Below are 19,019 nucleotides of genomic sequence, written 5' to 3'. Positions count from 1 at the left end.
AGACTTCTTGCTACACATTTCCTTTTAAAATACTCTCCTAAATGCTGATGGAAAATTCAGACATGTCTATGTGTAATGTCAATGGATGGAACTTAAAAAAAAAAGTACCGTAATAGCAGAAGCTGTGACACAAAAACTGTACTGCAGTGACATTCTAACCGCAAACCGAAATAATATATCATCGCGTATTCAGAATTTTTTTTTTTTTGCGGTATGCAGGCCTCTCACTGCTGTGGCCTCTCCTGTTGCGGAGCACAGGCTCCGGACACGCAGGCTCAGCAGCCATGGCTCAAGGGCCCAGCCGCTCCACGGCATGTGGGATCCTCCCGGACTGGCGCATGAACCCGTGTCCCCTGCATCGTCAGGCGGACTCTCAACCACTGCGCCACCAGGGAAGCCCCGGATTTTTTTTTTTTTAGGTGACTAGTATATTGGGGCTCATTTAAATGAAAAGAAAGTAAGCCCCAGATTCCAGGAGAGACGTTTGAAGGTGAAGGGACAAAAAGAGAAGGTCACGAGCACAAACCCACACAACTCAGAACACCGGCCTGGAATGCGCGCCTGCGCAAAAGGAACCCTCCTGCGCAGAAGCCGGGCCGGAAGGGCTAGGGCGAGTGGGGCGGGGATACGGCTGCTAGGAGAACGCGATGACGTTAGGGCCTCGGCGCTCTTCTTCGCCTATGGGTGCCGCCAGTCTGTAGTGACGCACTATGTGCGTCGCGCTGACGACTCGCGAAAGGCACAGATCTAAAGACCCGGAGGACGTTCGGCCTCTGTGAGCCCCAGCCTTTCCGAGGGAGCGGTGGTGTGTTCGCCATCTTAGGGAGTGAGTGTGACTCGGCCTTCCCTGCAGTGCGTGCGGGGAGCGGAGCGCGGAGACCCGGTGGGGCGCTTCTTTGGCTGTAGGCCCCGTTGGCATCCTCCTTTGGGGAGGCCGCGGTGCCCTCCTCAAGGGCGCGGAGGAGGGAAGAGGCAAGGCCTGGTTGCGGGGGTGGTCCCAGGGTGCCGGTGACTTTAGCCGGCCTAACGGACCCCTTTGCCTTTCCTCTGACCGCCGCTTCCTCTCCCCCTAGAAAGATGTTCTCGTCCGTGGCGCACTTGGCGCGGGCGAACCCCTTCAACGCACCCCACCTGCAGTTGGTGCAAGATGGTCTCGCGGGCCCCCGCAGCAACCCCGCCGGGACCCCGGGCCCACCCCGTCGCTCCCGCAAGCTGGCAGCCGCCTCTGTGGAAGGTGAGGTCAGACCCTGTCCCGATACGGTTGTGAGGTCCCCTCGGCCTTCGTGGCGTGCTCGGCCCGGAGGACAGGGAAGGACGCGCGCCCTGCCCGCGGCAGCGCAGGAGGGCGCCCAGTTGCTTGTCCGAGGATGTCAGCTCGTTCCGCCCGAAGCCGGGTGTCGGATCCTTGGCTCTCCCTCAAGGGCGTGGAAGGGTCTAGGCCCTGCTCCCTCCGTGACCTCCGCGTCCTCGAGTGAGTGGAGGCATAGAGGCCGTGACTAGCTCCTTATCTTCACCGTGAGCCCGCTTGGTCAGCCGACTAGGCATTGGGTAAAGTCTATATCCTAACCACTGGCCACCGCAGTTCTAACTGTATTATCAGTTCTTTGATTTTGCTTTCACTTTCTTTTTAAAAATATTGTTTCCTCCCTTTAGTATTCCCGGAGTCTAATATTAGTTGATACAAGGTGTGTGTGATAACTGGGTAATTCTTGTTTTAATGCGCCTGATTGACTTGTAGACCCGGAGAGACCATAGAAAGGATATAATAGATAGGAATCCCTTTGATCTTATCTCTCGGGTTTCTTGATGATTAGACCCAACTTTATTTTAACTGTGTGTATTTTAAATCCCAGTGGAGTGTATTTATAGAGAAACCTGAAAACCGAATTGCAGGAGTACAGAATATGTTATCTACCTTGTACCTGTAAAATGTAAAGATTTAAAAAAAAAATTATTACGTGTTTCTGTTCTGTCTTCAGTGTGAGGAAAAAACCCTTACATCATCATTCGGTCCTTCAATTTAGACAGTTAAATCTATGGTCATTTGTGTAGTAAATGTATTTGACTGCAGGAATTTATGTTTATCTATTTTTGCACTATAGGGATCCATAAGTGGGGATAGTATTGGTTAGTGGCTGGGGTAGCCTTAGAGGTTTGCAAGCTTTTACATGATTTAAGTTGGATTGGTACTCAGAAGTGTGTTCTTATCAGCCGTTAGTAATTTGGAAGAGCTATTAATGATATAGAAAACTTTTTAAAAAATTTATATGGCAAAACGAGAGAGAGCTAGTATCTCACAGATAAGAACCTTCAGAATCTTTAAATGATTGTTTTGATTTTGGCAGTGAATTCCTTGCTCACACTAGGTGGAAAATTATCTTTCAGTTTACTTGTAAATGGTGGGCAGAGCTGTTCAGTTGTGATACTACTTTTTCACAGGGAAACGTAGTTCTCTTGCATTCCCATGGCCTTAGTCACCTCTGAAGAAATACTTACTTGATTTTTTTTTTTCAATCAAACAGAGCAGTATAGCTGTGACTATGGATCTGGCAGATTCTTTCTCCTCTGTGGACTTGGAGGAATTATTAGTTGTGGCACAACACATACAGCATTGGTTCCTCTAGATCTGGTTAAATGCAGAATGCAGGTTTGTTTTTGCATGTTGGACTAAATAAAACATTGTTGAAACATGGCTGTTACCTACTAACAAGCTGTGTGGAAACCTAACTGTCCAGGAGGTAAGTTGATAACCAGTAACATGAGTATTATATTAAAACGCATGGTGTGTCTTGTCTTATTATATTACAGAGTACAGTTGTGAATATGGCTCTGCGAAGTTTTACGCACTGTGTGGCTTTGGTGGGGTCTTAAGTTGTGGTCTGACACACACTGCTGTTGTTCCTCTGGATTTAGTGAAATGCCGTATGCAGGTTTGTATTGAGATGACAACATTGAACATCTCTTCTGTGTGTGACTTAATTCCAAGTAATATTAAAGGACTTCACAATTGAGAAGAATGAAGACGTTATGACTGCCGGAAATTTTAGTAGAACACCAAACTCAGATTTCTTTAACGCATGATTTTTACTTTAATTAGTGCTTTAAATCCAAGAAATACCTCTTTTAAAATAAGAGTGAAGGTAGATTGTTGATCTCAGACTCTGGTTGTAAGTGGTTCTTGCTGCTGGGCTGAATTCTGTTCTTCAAGGCCTACCGATTCTTTTTTCTCCAAATAGTCATTTTACAAGCACTTACACGTCAGAGTAGGCAATCATTCTTTGTGTATTATATGATGTAACTTCATGTCTCTTATTTATTGATAAGATCAAGGCAGAGAACACTATAGATTAAAAAACTCTCACTGTATAGTGTTTAAAATTTGTGGGCATAGCTTCTTGCATATTTATTTACATAAAAGGTTTTCTTTTACAATTAAAATGTCTTAATTAGGATTATTGAAACACAAATAATCAAACATCAAAAATTTATTTGTCCCAAACAGGATTAGCGGTCTACTTACCTAAAAGAGAAAGGAAGGTGAAATGTTAGCAGGGAGAGGAAGGTGATGTATACCAGCCCTTCTAGTACTGGCAGAAATAGATTAAGATTTTTACCCCCATTAGTTAATAGAATGAATATTAAATACACCTTTGCTAAAACGTCTTATGCATGTCTCTTAAAGGGAATTTAATTTCTTAACTCAAAAGAGGGTTTTCATGTTGATGTACCTTTTTAACTTGTATTTAATTTGATTGTCTTAAGTTCACAAAACTTTATAATCACTTAATGGGTTAGCATATCTCAAGGATGTAGACTTAATTATTGTTTATGAAGTAGCTTTAAGACTAATTTTTAAGTGGTAAAAAGAGTTGGGTGGTGGGAAAATCTCGTGTCAGTTTTATCATGTATTTTTGTAGGAATTTTATCCTCTTAACTAACTCTCCAAGACTTAAGTCTGACTGAAAGAAAGCTAGACCTTACTGTACAAAAAGTTACATTTACAAAGATAATAGTAGACATTAAGCTGATATCATGCAGTGAACTTGTATTTACCCACCTTTTGTGTAGTTACTAAAGTTTATATTAGAACCAAAAGGAAAAACTAATAATAACAGAATTAAATGTTTATGAGAAGTGTTACTATCTCTGTCGTACATTTAATTTTTTTTCTTCTTCTTGTTTTAAATAAAGGTGGACCCACAAAAGTACAAGGGCATATTTAATGGATTCTCAGTTACACTCAAAGAAGATGGTGTTCGTGGTTTGGCCAAAGGATGGGCTCCGACTTTCATTGGCTACTCTATGCAAGGGCTCTGCAAATTTGGCTTTTATGAAGTCTTCAAAGTTTTGTATAGCAACATGCTTGGAGAGGTATGTAATTTACCTTTGAAATTGAAAGTTCTCAGCTTTTAGGGACTTCCCTGGTGGTCCAGTGGTTAAGGCTCCACGCTCCCAACGCAAGGGGCCCAGGTTCGATCCCTGGTCAGGGAACTAGATCCCACATGCCGAAACTAAGACCTGGCACAGCCAAATAAATATTTAAAAAAGAAGAAAAAGGAAAAAAAAGTCCTCAGTTTTTAATATAAGACCAAAAAGGATCTTAGATTTTTGTTTGACTCAACCTGTTTTTAGAACTGAGGAAATAATCTCAGAAAGGGTGAACAGTATGTTTCAAATCATAAGGCTGTTTTTTTTTTTATCAACATCTTTATTGGAGTATAATTGCTTTACAATGTTGTGTCATAAGGCTGTTTTAACATAAACAGGATAAGAAAAAGAAACTATTTCATTGGATTTCAGTGCTCTTTTTATTGTGCTGTGCTGCTTTCCAAATAAGTTGGATTTGAGTTTTTTAAAGAGAAGGATTGTAGTGTCCTGTGTGAGTTCAAGGGTCAACTATCCTTGGCACCTAGACATTCAAAAAATATTCACAGTGTACTATGATTGATGAGGTTATGAGAGTTACTCAGTCTCATGTGTGTTATCTGTGGACTGTGATAAAGAAACACTTAAAATGTCTGAAATTTAACTGTTGCCTAGAACTGTCTCTTAAATTGAGAACAGCCAGTGCAGCAGCAATTCATGTTTCTCCTTATGTTTTTCATTTAGGAGAATGCCTATCTCTGGCGCACATCACTATATTTGGCTGCCTCTGCCAGTGCTGAATTCTTTGCTGACATTGCTCTGGCTCCTATGGAAGCTGCTAAGGTTCGAATTCAAACCCAACCAGGATATGCTAACACTTTGAGGGATGCAGCTCCCAAAATGTATAAGGAAGAAGGCATAAAGGCGTAAGTAAACGTTTGCCTAAATATATAGTATAAAAATACTCATTTGAGAAAACCACATTTGTTAGCATTAAACCTGCCAGACTTTCTCTTTTTCATATCTCTTTCCACCTCACATAGAACGTAAACTCTAGGGGCAAGGATAAGTTGATACATGGCTTGAACCCTGAATTAAGGGTTTTTTTTCCCTCTAAAGTTAGAATCATTTGTCAGTCTACAAATGACTTGATATTTGACCTAAATATTAACTCTTAACTTGGGGGTTGGGGAGTGCCCTTGTTAGAATTCTTGTCATCTATGTTCACAGTTAAGAATTTGCATATAGTCGGGCCACACATGCTTCCTTAGATCCACCTTTGTGGATGCCAATCTTGAGCTGAGTTCTACTTGTAAACTTACTGTTTCTTGTAGTTCCAGTGAAAGAAACATCCAGCAACTTTTTTGGTTGTATAGTCAAAGGTGCTTGAGTCATTGGCATGTGAGATAAATATACCTGCATGTTAGTCTTAGGTTCTGATAGAAATGACATGCAGTAGTGCTGCCATTTTGTTACTATCAGGACTTGACTGGTGTGCGGACATGTCTGTTAATAATGAAAAAGTCTGCTAGATGAATATATGCAACTGAGTAAAATAAGTCTTCTGATTTCCTAGATTCTACAAGGGGGTTGCTCCTCTCTGGATGAGACAGATACCATACACCATGATGAAGTTCGCCTGCTTTGAACGTACTGTTGAAGCATTGTACAAGTTTGTGGTTCCCAAGCCCCGAAGTGAATGTTCAAAGCCAGAGCAGCTGGTTGTCACATTTGTGGCAGGTTACATAGGTATGAATTATTTAGAACATGCTTGTCTGTGAAATTAAGAATAATCATTTCCAGTATTGGCCTCTTTTGTGAGGGAAAAATATTCCAAAGAAGTTTTATCTTTCCATTGCGTTTTATACACTCTTCAGGATTCATAAATACTTGCTAATTCGTTCCTAAAATAATTGTTTTGTGGTTTGCATGTCATAATTAAGCTCGGGAATGTATTGACTTCACTGCTGTGCCTTTTTTTGTTGTTTAGTTTTTCCAATAACAAATTTTTAATACGAGAGAAAGTGTTAAAATCTGAATATAACTTGAGGGATTGTTCTGTTTTACAGAGGGTAGACTGCTTTATAACTTTTCTTGTCAGTTTCACTCTAAAATATGATTTATTTAAACACAAGAAAATTTTATTACTCATGAAAATGTTGTTGGCTGTGATGTGAAAATTTTTTTTAACTGACCCCATATTGGATCATTTATCTTGACTTTTTTTCAGCTGGAGTCTTCTGTGCCATTGTTTCTCACCCTGCTGATTCTGTGGTGTCTGTGTTGAATAAAGAGAAGGGTAGCAGTGCGTCTCTGGTCCTCCAGAGACTTGGATTTAGAGGTAAGATTTTTTTTCCTCCCCTCTAAAGAAAGAATAACACTTTGGAGTATATTTTTCACTCACATTTCATATTTTATCCAGGTGTATGGAAGGGACTCTTTGCCCGTATCATCATGATTGGCACTCTGACTGCACTGCAGTGGTTCATCTATGACTCCGTGAAGGTCTACTTCAGGCTCCCTCGCCCTCCTCCCCCTGAGATGCCAGAATCTCTGAAGAAGAAGCTTGGGTACACTGAGTAGATGAAAGCAGATGTGGACTGAATCTGCTTGTTGATCAGTGTTGAGGAAAATGCAGAAGGAACTTTTATATATCTGACAGTGTAGGAAATTACCTATTCCTAATATAATTACTGTAGTACTCTTGCCAGAAGCAAGAGTTTCAAACTTACTGTTGAAATAAACCCAACTGTTCATGGTTTGTCTGTGACTTGATAATTATTTTTAAAACTAGTTTTTAAAGAATTAACCCTAAAATGGAAAGAATTATGCATACATTAGAACCTCAAGGAAAAAAAATCACTGTTGGTTGAATACTATGATCCCTACTCATAAATTGTCATATGTTTCAGGATTTGTCACTCAAGAGAGTTCTTACATTTTTAGGAACCATGCCCTAAATTTTTAAAAACAATTTAATTGTTCAGTTTGAATATGGATAAATATTCATTTGTGGTTTATTTTGACAAGTACATTTCCGTATATAATCAGATTTTTGCAACACTTAATATACTTTTAAAAATCCTAATCAGTGTGTTAATCCTTATTTATAAAAGAAGGTAATCTAAATTAGGCTGTTTCTTAGAATGATAGCTTTTTAGAAGGACCAAAACATTTGATAGCTAAAAACTATTTCAGGTAACTTAATTCTCACACAGATCTGACTTTCTAAATTACAAAAAAAACTATTTCCGGTTTTGTTTTTAAGAAAGGTACCTGCTTGACACCTGGAGTAGGTGAATGCCCCGGGACGGTGGCACTTCGGCACATTGAAGCATCTGGAATTTGGTTTAAGCCCAAACTGATTTTTTAAAAGCTAGAACGTAAGCCACTGTTTAGTTTTCCCTTGTATTTTGGTTAGGAAGTATAAAAGCCCAATCTGTAATATAGTTTATTTTTTCAAGTCTGATTACATTTTACCTTCAGGCCTTTGGATATAATATCTGGATTGAGTTGACAGACCCTGTGTAAAGTATGCAGATGGGACCTCAGGAAAAAAACTTCAAAGGAGTCTAAACAGGAAGATAAATGTTTTCATTACAAACCCATGTTATAAGGTCAGTGAACTAAATTTAGAAACCAGGTACATCTCATTACATGTTAACTTCTCTCTGTCATCATCACCTGGTCTTGTTTAAGGTTCCAGTCTTATTTTACCTGTGTTGCAGCGAAAAAGGAGGGGTTATGGGTGTAAATTTGGACCAAACTGACAAAAGGTAGAGCTGCAGTCTGAGCCCAAGCAAATGATGGCTGTGGCAGTTGGTGTCATCAGCGTGCATTAGTTACTGCTGTGTAACGAATCATCTGAAATGTAATGGCAAGAGACGATATGATCTCAAGCTTTCTGTGGGTCAGAAATTAAGGAGCATTTGTTGGGTTCTTCTGCTTCTTTGTCTCATGAAGTGACAATCAGATGGTAGCTCTTGGGTCATCTCCAAAGGCTTTTTCACATCCGGTTAGAGGGAGATTGTTTGAGCATCTCCCTGTTAGTGGCTCAGTCTTTCCTCAAAATCCACAGCATGGTGGCTTTAGGGCAACTGGACTTATTTCAGGGCTCTGAAGTGGAGCCAGGCAGAAGCTGGATCTTTTATAGGAATTAGCCTTGGAAGTCCTAGCATCACTTCCACTATACTCTTGGTCATCAGAAGTCCCAGAAGATCAAATCCCAGCTTCATGGAAAAGGAGCATAGACTCCACCTCCTACTGGGAGGAGGGTCAGTCACATTGTAAGAGCCTGTGGGATTGGATATGTATGTATATTGGGCCAATGGAGAGGTGGACTGTGGATTTAAAAACTTCAGGGTATGCAGTTCAGTCAGCTTCACCATGAGAGGTTTCCACTGCCAGCCAGGATTCAAGTCTTATTTTCAAGAGAAGCAATTGGTTTCATTTGTGGGTATTGACATAAAGTATGCTGTTCAAGCTGTCAAGAATTGCTTGCTATTTGTAGTTAGAGAACTTTCAAAGCTATTTCTGAGGTAAAACCATTTCATCCTCAAAATTCAATTAAAATGCCCACTTAAAATGTGAATTCCCATTTTGTATTTTAAAATTTATTCATGCTGAAAATAAAGATTCTAATAAGGATATTTTAACATTGTTTTTTTCACATTTGGCTTTAAGAAAATGTTAATTCCACAAAACAGAACCCAGTGGGATGAGTATATGTGATTAGTTGTTTAATTGAATTATGTCTTAACACTAGGACATAATTAGTTTCCAGAGAGATCAAATAAAATTCAACTTGTCTCTAAGAAGCTCTAAGAAAGCCAGATTTTTGCTAAATTATCTGGTGACATACAACAAAATTGAAAAACTTAACAGCTTAACCAAATCTCCATTGTGTGAAAGCTTCATGAAATGTTTTGATACCATTTTGGGGAAAGTGTCAACAATATTCATCAAGTTTGGTGCATGGCAGTCAGTCTTGCTGCTAAATTAGGAGTTATATACTGTTTCTTCAACATAAATTATATAAACATATTGTTTATACAATTTTTATCATTTACATGATAAATCAATAATTGTTAAAAATCCCAGATACCATGTGGATAAGAAACTGATTGCAAACTTTGAGGAATCCGGAGTTCACAACGGAATGCTGTGCCTCTTGATATATCAAACAATGATGTACCTTAGTAAGCTAGCTACTCTTAACAGCTCTTACCTCAGATGTTATCTACTGAATCATTTTCTCTTTTGCAAGGCAGCCCTGACTTCACATCCTCCCAAGTGGTCATAGGAGGTGTATGAGATGTTCACCTCACATTGATAAACGGTTTATGAATCTTTGGTGACTTGAATTTCCTAGAAAGCAACTATTCCAAGGTTTTCATTTGTGGTTTTATAGACTCTATAAAGTACCATGCATGCAACAGTCACTTAAAGGTTGGCTATACTGCATGAAAGCCTAGAGAATGTGTCTCCTACATAAGATACAATTCGTACCCAATATACTGTGATTTGATGTGCAAGTCAGCTAGGTTTCTTTGTGGAACGCAGCATATGCAAGATTTGAAGATGGAGGATAATTCATGTTAGGGGCAATATCTATTATTTCAAGACCCATGATCTCAACACCAGGAGGCTGTATCAACCAAGGGTAAAACTGCTTTTTCAGACATCGTTAATATTCTGAAAATAATAATGTAATCAACTTTTAATCATGGATAAACAATTCTTCACTGATTTTATTGACTGCACAACTGGTTAGACTTTAAATAGTATTAAAGCAGGGAAATTCCACAGAAAGCTGAAGATGACTCACCCGTAAGAGACCATATCTATTGAAGTGATTAATTTTACATTTTCTACTGTAGGGAAACAGATCCAAAGTTTTCCATTCTATATTTGCCTCCACATCTATCTGTCTTGAAAACAAAATCATGACAATGAACCTAGTGACATTCCAGATTTGAGGGTTCCTTCAAGAAAGTCCCACTCAGGATGGCTACCAAATTACTGATAGATTTGTGAATCATTAAAATAATGAGTAGAATAGCACCAAACAAGATGAGTACCTCATTTATTTGGCACTGATAGAAATTAAAATTTTTTTTTTTGGTCATGCTGTGTGGCTTGCGGAGTCTTAGTTCTTTGACCAGGGATTGAACCTGGGCCCCGGCAGTGAAAGCGCCGAATCCTAAGCACTGGACCACCATGGAATTCCCCAGAAACTAATATTTTTCATTAATGAATTTTCAGATAGTTGAATTTATATTTTTAAGTGCTGACTTTTTTTTGAACTTTTGAATTTTACTTATTTATACAGCAGGTTCTTATGAATTATCCATTTTATACACATTAATGTATACATGTCAATCCCAATCTTCCAATTCATCACACCACCACCACCACCCCCGCCGCTTCCCCCCTTGGTGTCCATACGTTTGTTCTCTACATCTGTGTCTCAATTTCTGCCCTGCAAACCGATTTAGCTGGACCATTTTTCTAGGTTCCACATATATGCGTTAATATACGATATGTGTTTTTCTCCTTCTGACTTACTTCACTCTGTATGACAGTCTCTAGATTCATCCACGTCTCTACAAATAACCCAATTTCATTCCTTTTTATGGCTGAATAATATTCCATTGCAAATATGTACCACATCTTTATCCATTCATCTGTTGATGGGCATTTAGGTTGCTTCCATGACCTGGCTATTGTAAATAGTGCTGCAGTGAACATTGGGGTGCATGTGCCTTTTTTTTTTTTTTTTTTTTTTTTGCGGTACGCGGGTCTCTCACTTCTGTGGCCTCTCCCGTTGCGGAGCACAGGCGCACAGGCTCAGCGGCCATGGCTCACAAGCCCAGCTGCTCCGCGGCATGTGGGATCTTCCCAGACCGGGGCATGAACCTGTCTGTGTCCCCTGCATCGGCAGGCAGACTCAACCACTGCGCCGCCAGGGAAGCCCTGCATGTGCCTTTTTGAATTATGGTTTTCTCTGGGTATATGTCCAGTAGTGGGATTGCAGGGTCGTATGGTAATTCTATTTTTAGTTCTTTTAAGGAACCTCCATACTGTTCTCCATAGTGGCTGTATCAATTTACATTCCCAACAACAGTGCAAGAGGGTTTCCTTTTCTCCACACCCTCTCCAGCATTTATTGTTTGTAGATTTTCTGATGATGCCCATTCTAACTGGTGTGAGGTGATACCTCATTTTAGTTTTGATTTGCATTTCTCTAATAATTAGTGATGTTGAGCAGCTTTTCATGTGCTTCTTGGCCATCTGTATGTCTTCTTTGGAGAAATGTCTATTTAGGTCTGCCCATTTTTTGATTGGGTCGTTTATTTGTTTTTGTTTTATAAATTTATTTATTTTTGGTTGTGTTGGGTCTTTGTTGCTGCACACAGGCTTTCTCTAGTTGTAGCGGATGCAGGCTACTCTTCCTTGCGGTGCGCAGGCTTCTCATTGCAGTGACTTCTCGTTGTGGAACAGGGCTCTAGGCACGCGGGCTTCAGTAGATGTGGTGTGCGGGCTCAGTAGTTGTGGCTCACAGGCTCTAGAGCACAGGCTCAGTAGTTGTGGCATATGGGCTTAGTTGCTCTGCGGCATGTGGGATCTTCCTGGACCAGGGCTGGAACTCATGTCCCCTGCATTGACAGGCGGACTCCTAACCACTGTGCCACCAGGGAAGTCCGGGTTGTTTGTTTTTTTAATATTGAGCTGCATGAGCTGTTTATATATTTTGGAGATTAATCCTTTGTCCATTGATTCATTTGCAAATATTTTCTCCAATTCTGAGGGTTGTCTTTTCATCTTGTTTGTAGTTTCCTTTGCTTTGCAAAAGCTTTTAAGTTTCATTAGGTCCCATTTGTTTATTTTTCTTTTTCTTTCCATTACTCTAGGAGGTGGATCAAAAAAGATCTTGCTGTGATTTATGTCAAAGAGTGTTCTTCCTATGTTTTCCTCTAAGAGTTTTATAATGTCCAGTCTTACAGTTTACTTTTCTGTATGGTGTTAGGGAGTGTTCTAATTGCATTCTTTTACAATGTAGCTGTCCAGTTTTCCCAGCACCACTTATTGAAGAGACTGTCTTTTCTCCGTTGTGTATCCTTGCCTCCTTTGTCGTAGATTAGTTGACCATAGGTGCATGGGTTTATCTCTGGGCTTTCTATCTTGTTCCATTGATCTATGTTTCTGTTTTTGTGCCAGTACCATATTGTCTTGATTACTGTAGCTTTGTAGTATAGTCTGAAGTCAGGGAGTCTGATTCCTCCAGCTCCTTTTTTTTCCCTCAAGACTGCTTTGGCTATTTGGGGTCTTTTGTGTCTCCATACAAATTTAAAAATTTTTTGTTCTAGTTCTGTAAAAAATGCCGTTGGTAGTTTGAGAGGGATTGCTTTGAATCTGTACATTGCTTTGGGTAGTACAGTCGTTTTCCCAATACTTATTCTTCCAGTCCAAGAATATGGTATATCTCTCCATCTGTTTGTATCACCTTTAATTTCTTTCATCAGTGTCTTACAGTTTTCTGCATACAGGTCTTTTTTCTCCCTAGGTAGGTTTATTCCTAGGTATTTTATTCTTTTTGTTGCAGTGGTAAGTGAGAGTGTTTTCTTAATTTCTCTTTCAGATTTTTCATCGTTAGGGTATAGGAATGCAAGAGATTTCTGTGCATTAATTTTGTATTCTGCAACTTTACCAAATTGATTGATTAGGTCTAGTAGTTCTCTGGTGGCATCTTTAGGATTCTCTATGTATAGTATCATGTCATCTGCAAACAGTGACAGTTTTACTTCTTCTTTTCCAATTTGTATTCCTTTATTTTTTTTTCTTCTCTGATTGCCATGGCTAGGACTTCCAAAACTATGTTGAATAATAGTGGTGAGAGTGGACATCCTTGTCTTGTTCCTGATCTTAGAGGAAATGCTTTCAGTTTTTCACCTTTGAGAATGGTGTTTGCTGTGTGTTTGTCATATATGGCCTTTTTAATGTTGAGGTAGGTTCCCTCTGTGCCCACTTTCTGGAGAGTTTTTATCATAAATGGGTGTTGAATTTTGTCAAAAGCTTTTTCTTCATCTATTGAGATGATCATATGGCTTTTATTCTTCAATTTGTTAATATGGTGTATCACATTGATTTGCATATAGTGAAGAATCCTTGCATCGCTGGGATAAATCCTACTTGATTATGGTGTATGATCCTTTCAATGTGTTGTTGGATTCTGTTTGCTAGTATTTGTTGAGTTTTGCATCTATATTCATCAGTGATATTGGTCTGTAATTTTCTTTTTTTGTAGTATCTTTGTCTGGTTTTGGTATCAGGGTGATGGTGGCCTCATAGAATGAGTTTGGGAGTGTTCCTTCCTCTGCAATTTTTTGGAAGAGTTTGAGAAGGATGGGTGTTAGCTCTTCTCTAAATGTTTGATAGAATTCAGCTGTGAAGCCATCTGGTCATGGACTTTGGTTTGTTGGAAGATTTTTAATCACAGTTTCAATTTCATTACTTGTGATTGATCTGTTCATATTTTCTATTTCTTCCTGGTTCAGTCTTGGAAGGTTTTACCTTTCTAAGAATTTGTCCATTTCTTCCAGATTGTCCATTTTATTGGCATAGAGTTGCTTGTAGTAGTCTCTTAGGATGCTTTGTATTTCTGCGGTGTCTGTTGTAACTTCTCCTTTTTCATTTCTAATTTTATTGATTTGAGTCCTCTCCTTCTTTTTCTTGATGAGTCTGGCTAATGGTTTATCAATTTTGTTTACCTTCTCAAAGAACCAGATTTTAGTTTTATTGATCTTTGCTATTTTTTTTTTAAAGGTGTTCAGGTTAGGAGTTTATTAATTAATTTATTTTTGCTGTGTTGGGTCTTCGTTTCTGTGCGAGGGCTCTCTCTAGTTGTGGCAAGCGGGGGCCACTCTTCATCGCGGTGCACGGGCCTCTCACTATTGCAGCCTCTCTTGTTGCGGAGCACAGGCTCCAGACACGCAGGCTCAGTAGTTGTGGCTCATGGGCCTAGTTGCTCTGTGGCATGTGGGATCCTGCCAGACCAGGGCTTGAACCCATTTCCCCCGCATTAGCAGGCAGATTCTCAACCACTGTGCTACCAGGGAAGCCCTGCTATTGTTTTCTTCATTTCTATTTCATTTATTTCTGCTCTGATTTTTATGATTTCTTTCCTTCTACTAACTTTGGGTTTTGTTTGTTTTTCTTTCTCTAGTTCCTTTAGGTGTAAGGTTAGATAGTTTATTTGAAGTTTTTCTTGTTTCTTGAGGTAGGCTTGTATTGCTTTAAACTTCCCATTAGAACTGCTTTTGCTGCATCCCATAGGTTTTGGATCATTGTGTTTTCATTGTCATTTGTCTCTAGGTATTTTCTGATTTCCTCTTTGATTTCTTCAGTGATCTCTTGGTTATTTAATAACGTAGTGTTTAGCCTCCATGTGTTTGTGTTTTTTACGTTTTTTCCCCTGTAATTGATTTCTAATCTCATAGCGTTGTGGTCAGAAAAGATGCTTGATATGATTTCAATTTTCTTAAATTTACTGAGGCTTGATTTGTGACCCAAGGTGTGATCTATCCTGGAGAATGTTTCATGCACACTTGAGAAGAAAGTGTAATCTGCTGTTTTTGGATGGAATGTCCTATAAATATCAGTTAAATCTATTTGGTCCATTATGTCATTTAAAGCTTGTGTTTCCTTATTAATTTTCAGTTTGGATGATCTGTCCATTGGTGTAAGTGAGGTGTTAAAGTCCCCCACTATTACTGTGTTGCTGTCGATTTCCTCTTTTTTTTTTTTTTTTTTTGTGGTATGTGGGCCTCTCACTGTTGTGGCCTCTCCCGTTGCAGAGCACAGGCTCCGGACGCGCAGGCTCAGCGGCCATGGCTCACGGACCCAGCTGCTCTGTGGCATGTGGGATCTTCCCGGACCGGGACATGAACCCGTGTCCCCTGCATCAGCAGGCGGACTCTCAACCTGCGCCACCAGGGAAGCCCAATTTCCTCTTTTATAGCTGTTACCAGTTGACTTATGTATTGAGGTGGTCCTTTGTTGGGTGCATATATATTTATAATTGTTATATCTTCTTCTTGGATTGATCCCTTGATCATTAGGTAGTGTCCTTCCTTGTCTCTTGTAACATTCTTTATTTTAAAGTCTATTTTATCTGATAGAGTATTGCGACTCCAGCTTTCTTTTAATTTCCATTTGCACTGAATATCTTTTTGCACCCCCTCACTTTTAGTCTGTATGTGTCCCTAGGTCTGAAGTGGGTCTCTTGTAGACAGCTTATATATGGGTCTTGTTTTTGTATCCATTCAGTGAACCTGTGTCTTTTGGTTGGAACATATAATCCATTCACGTTTAAGGTAATTATCAGTATGTATGTTCCTATTACCATTTTCTTAATTGTTTTGGGTTTGTTTTTGTAGGTCCTTTTCTTCTTTGTGTTTCCCACTTAGAGAAGCTCCTTTAGCCTTTGTTGTAGAGCTGCATTGGTGGTGCTGAATTCTCTTAGCTTTTGCTTGTCTGTAAAGCTTTTGATTTCTCCATCGAATCTGAATGAGATCCTTGCTGAGTAGAGTAATCTTGGTTGTACGTTCTTCCCTTTCATCACTTTAAATATGTCATGCCACTCCCTTCTGGCTTGTAGAGTTTCTGCTGAGAATTCAGCTGTTAACCTTATGGGAGTTTCCTCGTATGTTATTTGTCATTTTTCCCTTGCTGCTTTCAGTAATTTTTCTTTGTCTTTAATTTTTGCCGATTTGATTACTATGTGTCTTGGCATGTTTCTCCTTGGGTTTATCCTGCTTGGGACTCTCTGCGCTTCCTGGACTTGGGTGGCTATTTCCTTTCCTATGTTATGGAAGTTTTTGCCTGTCATCTCTTCAAGTATTTTCTCTGGTCCTTTCTCTCTCTCTTCTCCTTCTGGGACCCCTATAATGCGAATGTTGTTGCATTTAATGTTGTCCCAGAGGTCTCTTAGGCTGTCTTCATTTCTTTTAATTCTTTTTTCTTTATTCTGTTCTTCAGTAGTGAATTCCACCATTCTGTCTTCCAGGTCACTTATCCGTTCTTCTGCCTCAGTTATTCTGCTATTGATTCCTTCTAGTGTATTTTTCATTTCAGTTATTGTATTGTTCATCTCTGTTTGTTTGTTCCTTAATTCTTCTAGGTCTTTGTTAAACATTTCTTGCATCTTCTCGATCTTTGCCTCCATTCCTTTTCCGAGGTCCTGGATCATCTTCACTATCATTATTCTGAATTCTTTTTCTGGAAGGGTGCTTATCTCCACTTCATTTAGTTGTTTTTCTGGGGTTTTATCTTGCTCCTTTATCTGGTACATAGCCCTCTGCCTTTTCATCTTGTCTATCTGTCTGTGAATGTGGTTTTTGTTCCACAGGCTGCAGGATTGTAGTTCTTCTTGCTTCTGCTGTCTGCCCTCTGGTGGATGAGACTATCTAAGAGGCTTGTGTAAATTTCCTGATGGGAGGAACCTGTGGTGGGTAGAGCTGGCTGTTGCTCTGGTGGGCGGAGCTCAGTAAAACTTTAATCTGCTTGTCTGCTGATGGGTGGGGCTGGGTTCCCTCCCTGTTGGCTGTTTGGCCTGAGTCAACCCAACACTGGAGCCTACCGGGGGCTCTTTGGTGGGGCTAATGGCAGACTCTGGGAGGTCTCAAGCCAAGGAGTACTTCACAGAACTTCTGCTACCAGTGTCCTTGTCCTCATGGTGAGACACAGCCAGCCCCCACCTCTGCGGGAGACTCTCCAACACTAGCAGGTAGGTCTGGTTCAGTCTCCCCTGGGGTCACTGCTCCTTCCCCTGGGTCCTGATGCGCACACTACTTTGTGTGTGCCCTCCAAGAGTGGAGTCTCTGTTTCCACCAGTCCTGTCGATGTCCTGCAATCAAATCCCACTAGCCTTCAAAGTCTGATTCTCTGGGGATCCCTTCTCCCATTGCCGGACCCCCAGGTTGGGAAGCCTGATGTGGGGCTCAGAACCTTCACTCCAGTGGGTGGACTTCTGTGGTATAAGTGTTTTCCAGTTTGTGAGTCACCCACCCAGCACTTATGGGATTTGATTTTATTGTGATTGCACCCCTCCTACTATCTCATTGTGGCTTCTCCTTTGTCTTTGGATGTGAGGTATCTTTTTTGGTGAGTTCCAGTGTCTTCCTGTCGATGATTATTCAGCAGTTAGTTGTGATTCTGGTGTTCTCAAAAGAGGGAGTGAGAGCATGTCCTTCTACTCTGCCATCTTGAACCAATGCAGCCTGAAATTTTTCTTTTTAAATATTTTTCACGTCTAAAATGCATTACTGTGTCTGATTAAGTTGATTACATTTCATTTGGTATCATCATTATGAACATCAAATACTGCATTAGGATGTACTACAGTGATACTCTCCCTGTGGGCTATATAGAGCTGTTTTCCAAAAAGCAGTTCCATAGTATGTAACTTTTTGTTATATTAATTAATGGCTTTGTCCTTTTTCAGATGTGTCAGGCACTTTAGATATATTAATGCTAATATTCACAGCAGTGCTATAAGGTAGATATTATTATTTATTATTTACAGATGAAGAAATTAAGGGTCACAGATATTAAATTTGTCCGAGGCCACAGAACTAGGCAGAGCTAGGATTGCAACCTAGTGTCTCTGATTTCAAACTCTCATGTTTCTACGTATTAAAACAGAGATGAATCAAATATTGTTCCAAAAAATATGTCTTTTGCCACTGTAATTATGGGGCAGTCCATCACAAAAAATCATTATGGTTTGGAATAAGAACTCAAATACCCATAACACAAATAATTGCTGTATCTAGTAACACAGTCACCATATGTAATGGATTCTATTCCTAGTATTTAAGGCAAATGCATACAAGCACTTACTCTGTGCAGCTGTGTACTAGGTGCAAAGGGATATTACTTTTTAATTTTTTTTAAATTTTTGGCCGTGTTGGGTCTTTGTTGCTGTGTGTGGGCTTTCTCTAGTTGTGGCGAACAGGGGCTACTCTTTGTTGCGGTGCATGGGCTTCTCATTGTGGTGGCTTCTCTTGTTGCAGAGCACGGACTCTAGGTGCACGGGCTTCAGTAGTTGCAGCCCGCAGGCTCAGTAGTTGCAGCACGAGGGCCCTAGAGCGCAGGTTCAGTAGTTGTGGCGCACAGGCTTAGTTGCTCTGCGGCATGTGGAATCTTCCTGAACCAGGGATCAAACCTGTGTCCCCTGCATTGGCAGGTGGATTGTTAACTACTGAGCCACCAGGGAAGTCCCAGGATATCACTTTTAAAAACAGAATACGTGATATGAGGAATCAAGAAACTCATGATCTCGTTTCAGACACCCATGAAACCATTTGCAAAGAACGATGGACACTTAGTGCTTAAATAAAGTTTTGGCAATAAAATTGTGAGGGAGACTTCAAATGCTACAGCATTTCAGGAAAGAGAAAATAATATGGAGTCATAGAAGCAGGGAGAAATTTTCTTGGGGCTCAACTTAGAACTATGTGAATCAATTTTTTAAATTTTTTATTTATTTTTTTTGCATTACGCGTGCCTCTCACTGTTGTGGCCTCTCCCGTTGCGGAGCACAGGCTCCGGACGTGCAGGCCCAGCGGCCATGGCTCATGGGCCCAGCTGCT

At 40.2% G+C, this 19,019-nt stretch overlaps 1 protein-coding gene and 1 non-coding gene across 3 annotated transcripts; both read left to right on the top strand.

Annotated features, from left to right (window-relative positions):
* The first annotated feature begins 668 nt into the window (after positions 1-668).
* Positions 669-7,126, top strand: SLC25A3 (solute carrier family 25 member 3). Of its 2 annotated transcripts, none has more exons than XM_030856331.2 (8): positions 669-826; positions 1,074-1,234; positions 2,809-2,930; positions 4,192-4,371; positions 5,110-5,291; positions 5,942-6,114; positions 6,596-6,706; positions 6,788-7,126. In XM_030856331.2, the coding sequence occupies exons 2-8, from the start codon at positions 1,078-1,080 to the stop codon at positions 6,946-6,948; spliced, it is 1,086 nt and encodes a 361-aa protein (XP_030712191.1). In that variant the 5' UTR covers positions 669-826; positions 1,074-1,077; the 3' UTR covers positions 6,949-7,126. The 2 variants fall into 2 exon arrangements, with proteins under 2 accessions (XP_030712191.1, XP_030712192.1); XM_030856332.3 differs by having other exon boundaries at positions 764-972.
* LOC115853115 (small nucleolar RNA SNORA53) lies at positions 5,622-5,870 on the top strand. Its single transcript, XR_004039430.1, has one exon. It is a non-coding gene; the product is annotated as a small nucleolar RNA SNORA53 (small nucleolar RNA).
* Positions 7,127-19,019: the final 11,893 nt, after the last annotated feature.

This window comes from Globicephala melas, chromosome 10, assembly GCF_963455315.2.
Source record: "Globicephala melas chromosome 10, mGloMel1.2, whole genome shotgun sequence".
NCBI lineage: Eukaryota > Metazoa > Chordata > Mammalia > Artiodactyla > Delphinidae > Globicephala > Globicephala melas.
The sequence above is the reverse complement of the archived record's forward strand: the minus strand, read 5'-3'. Positions and strand labels throughout refer to the sequence as shown.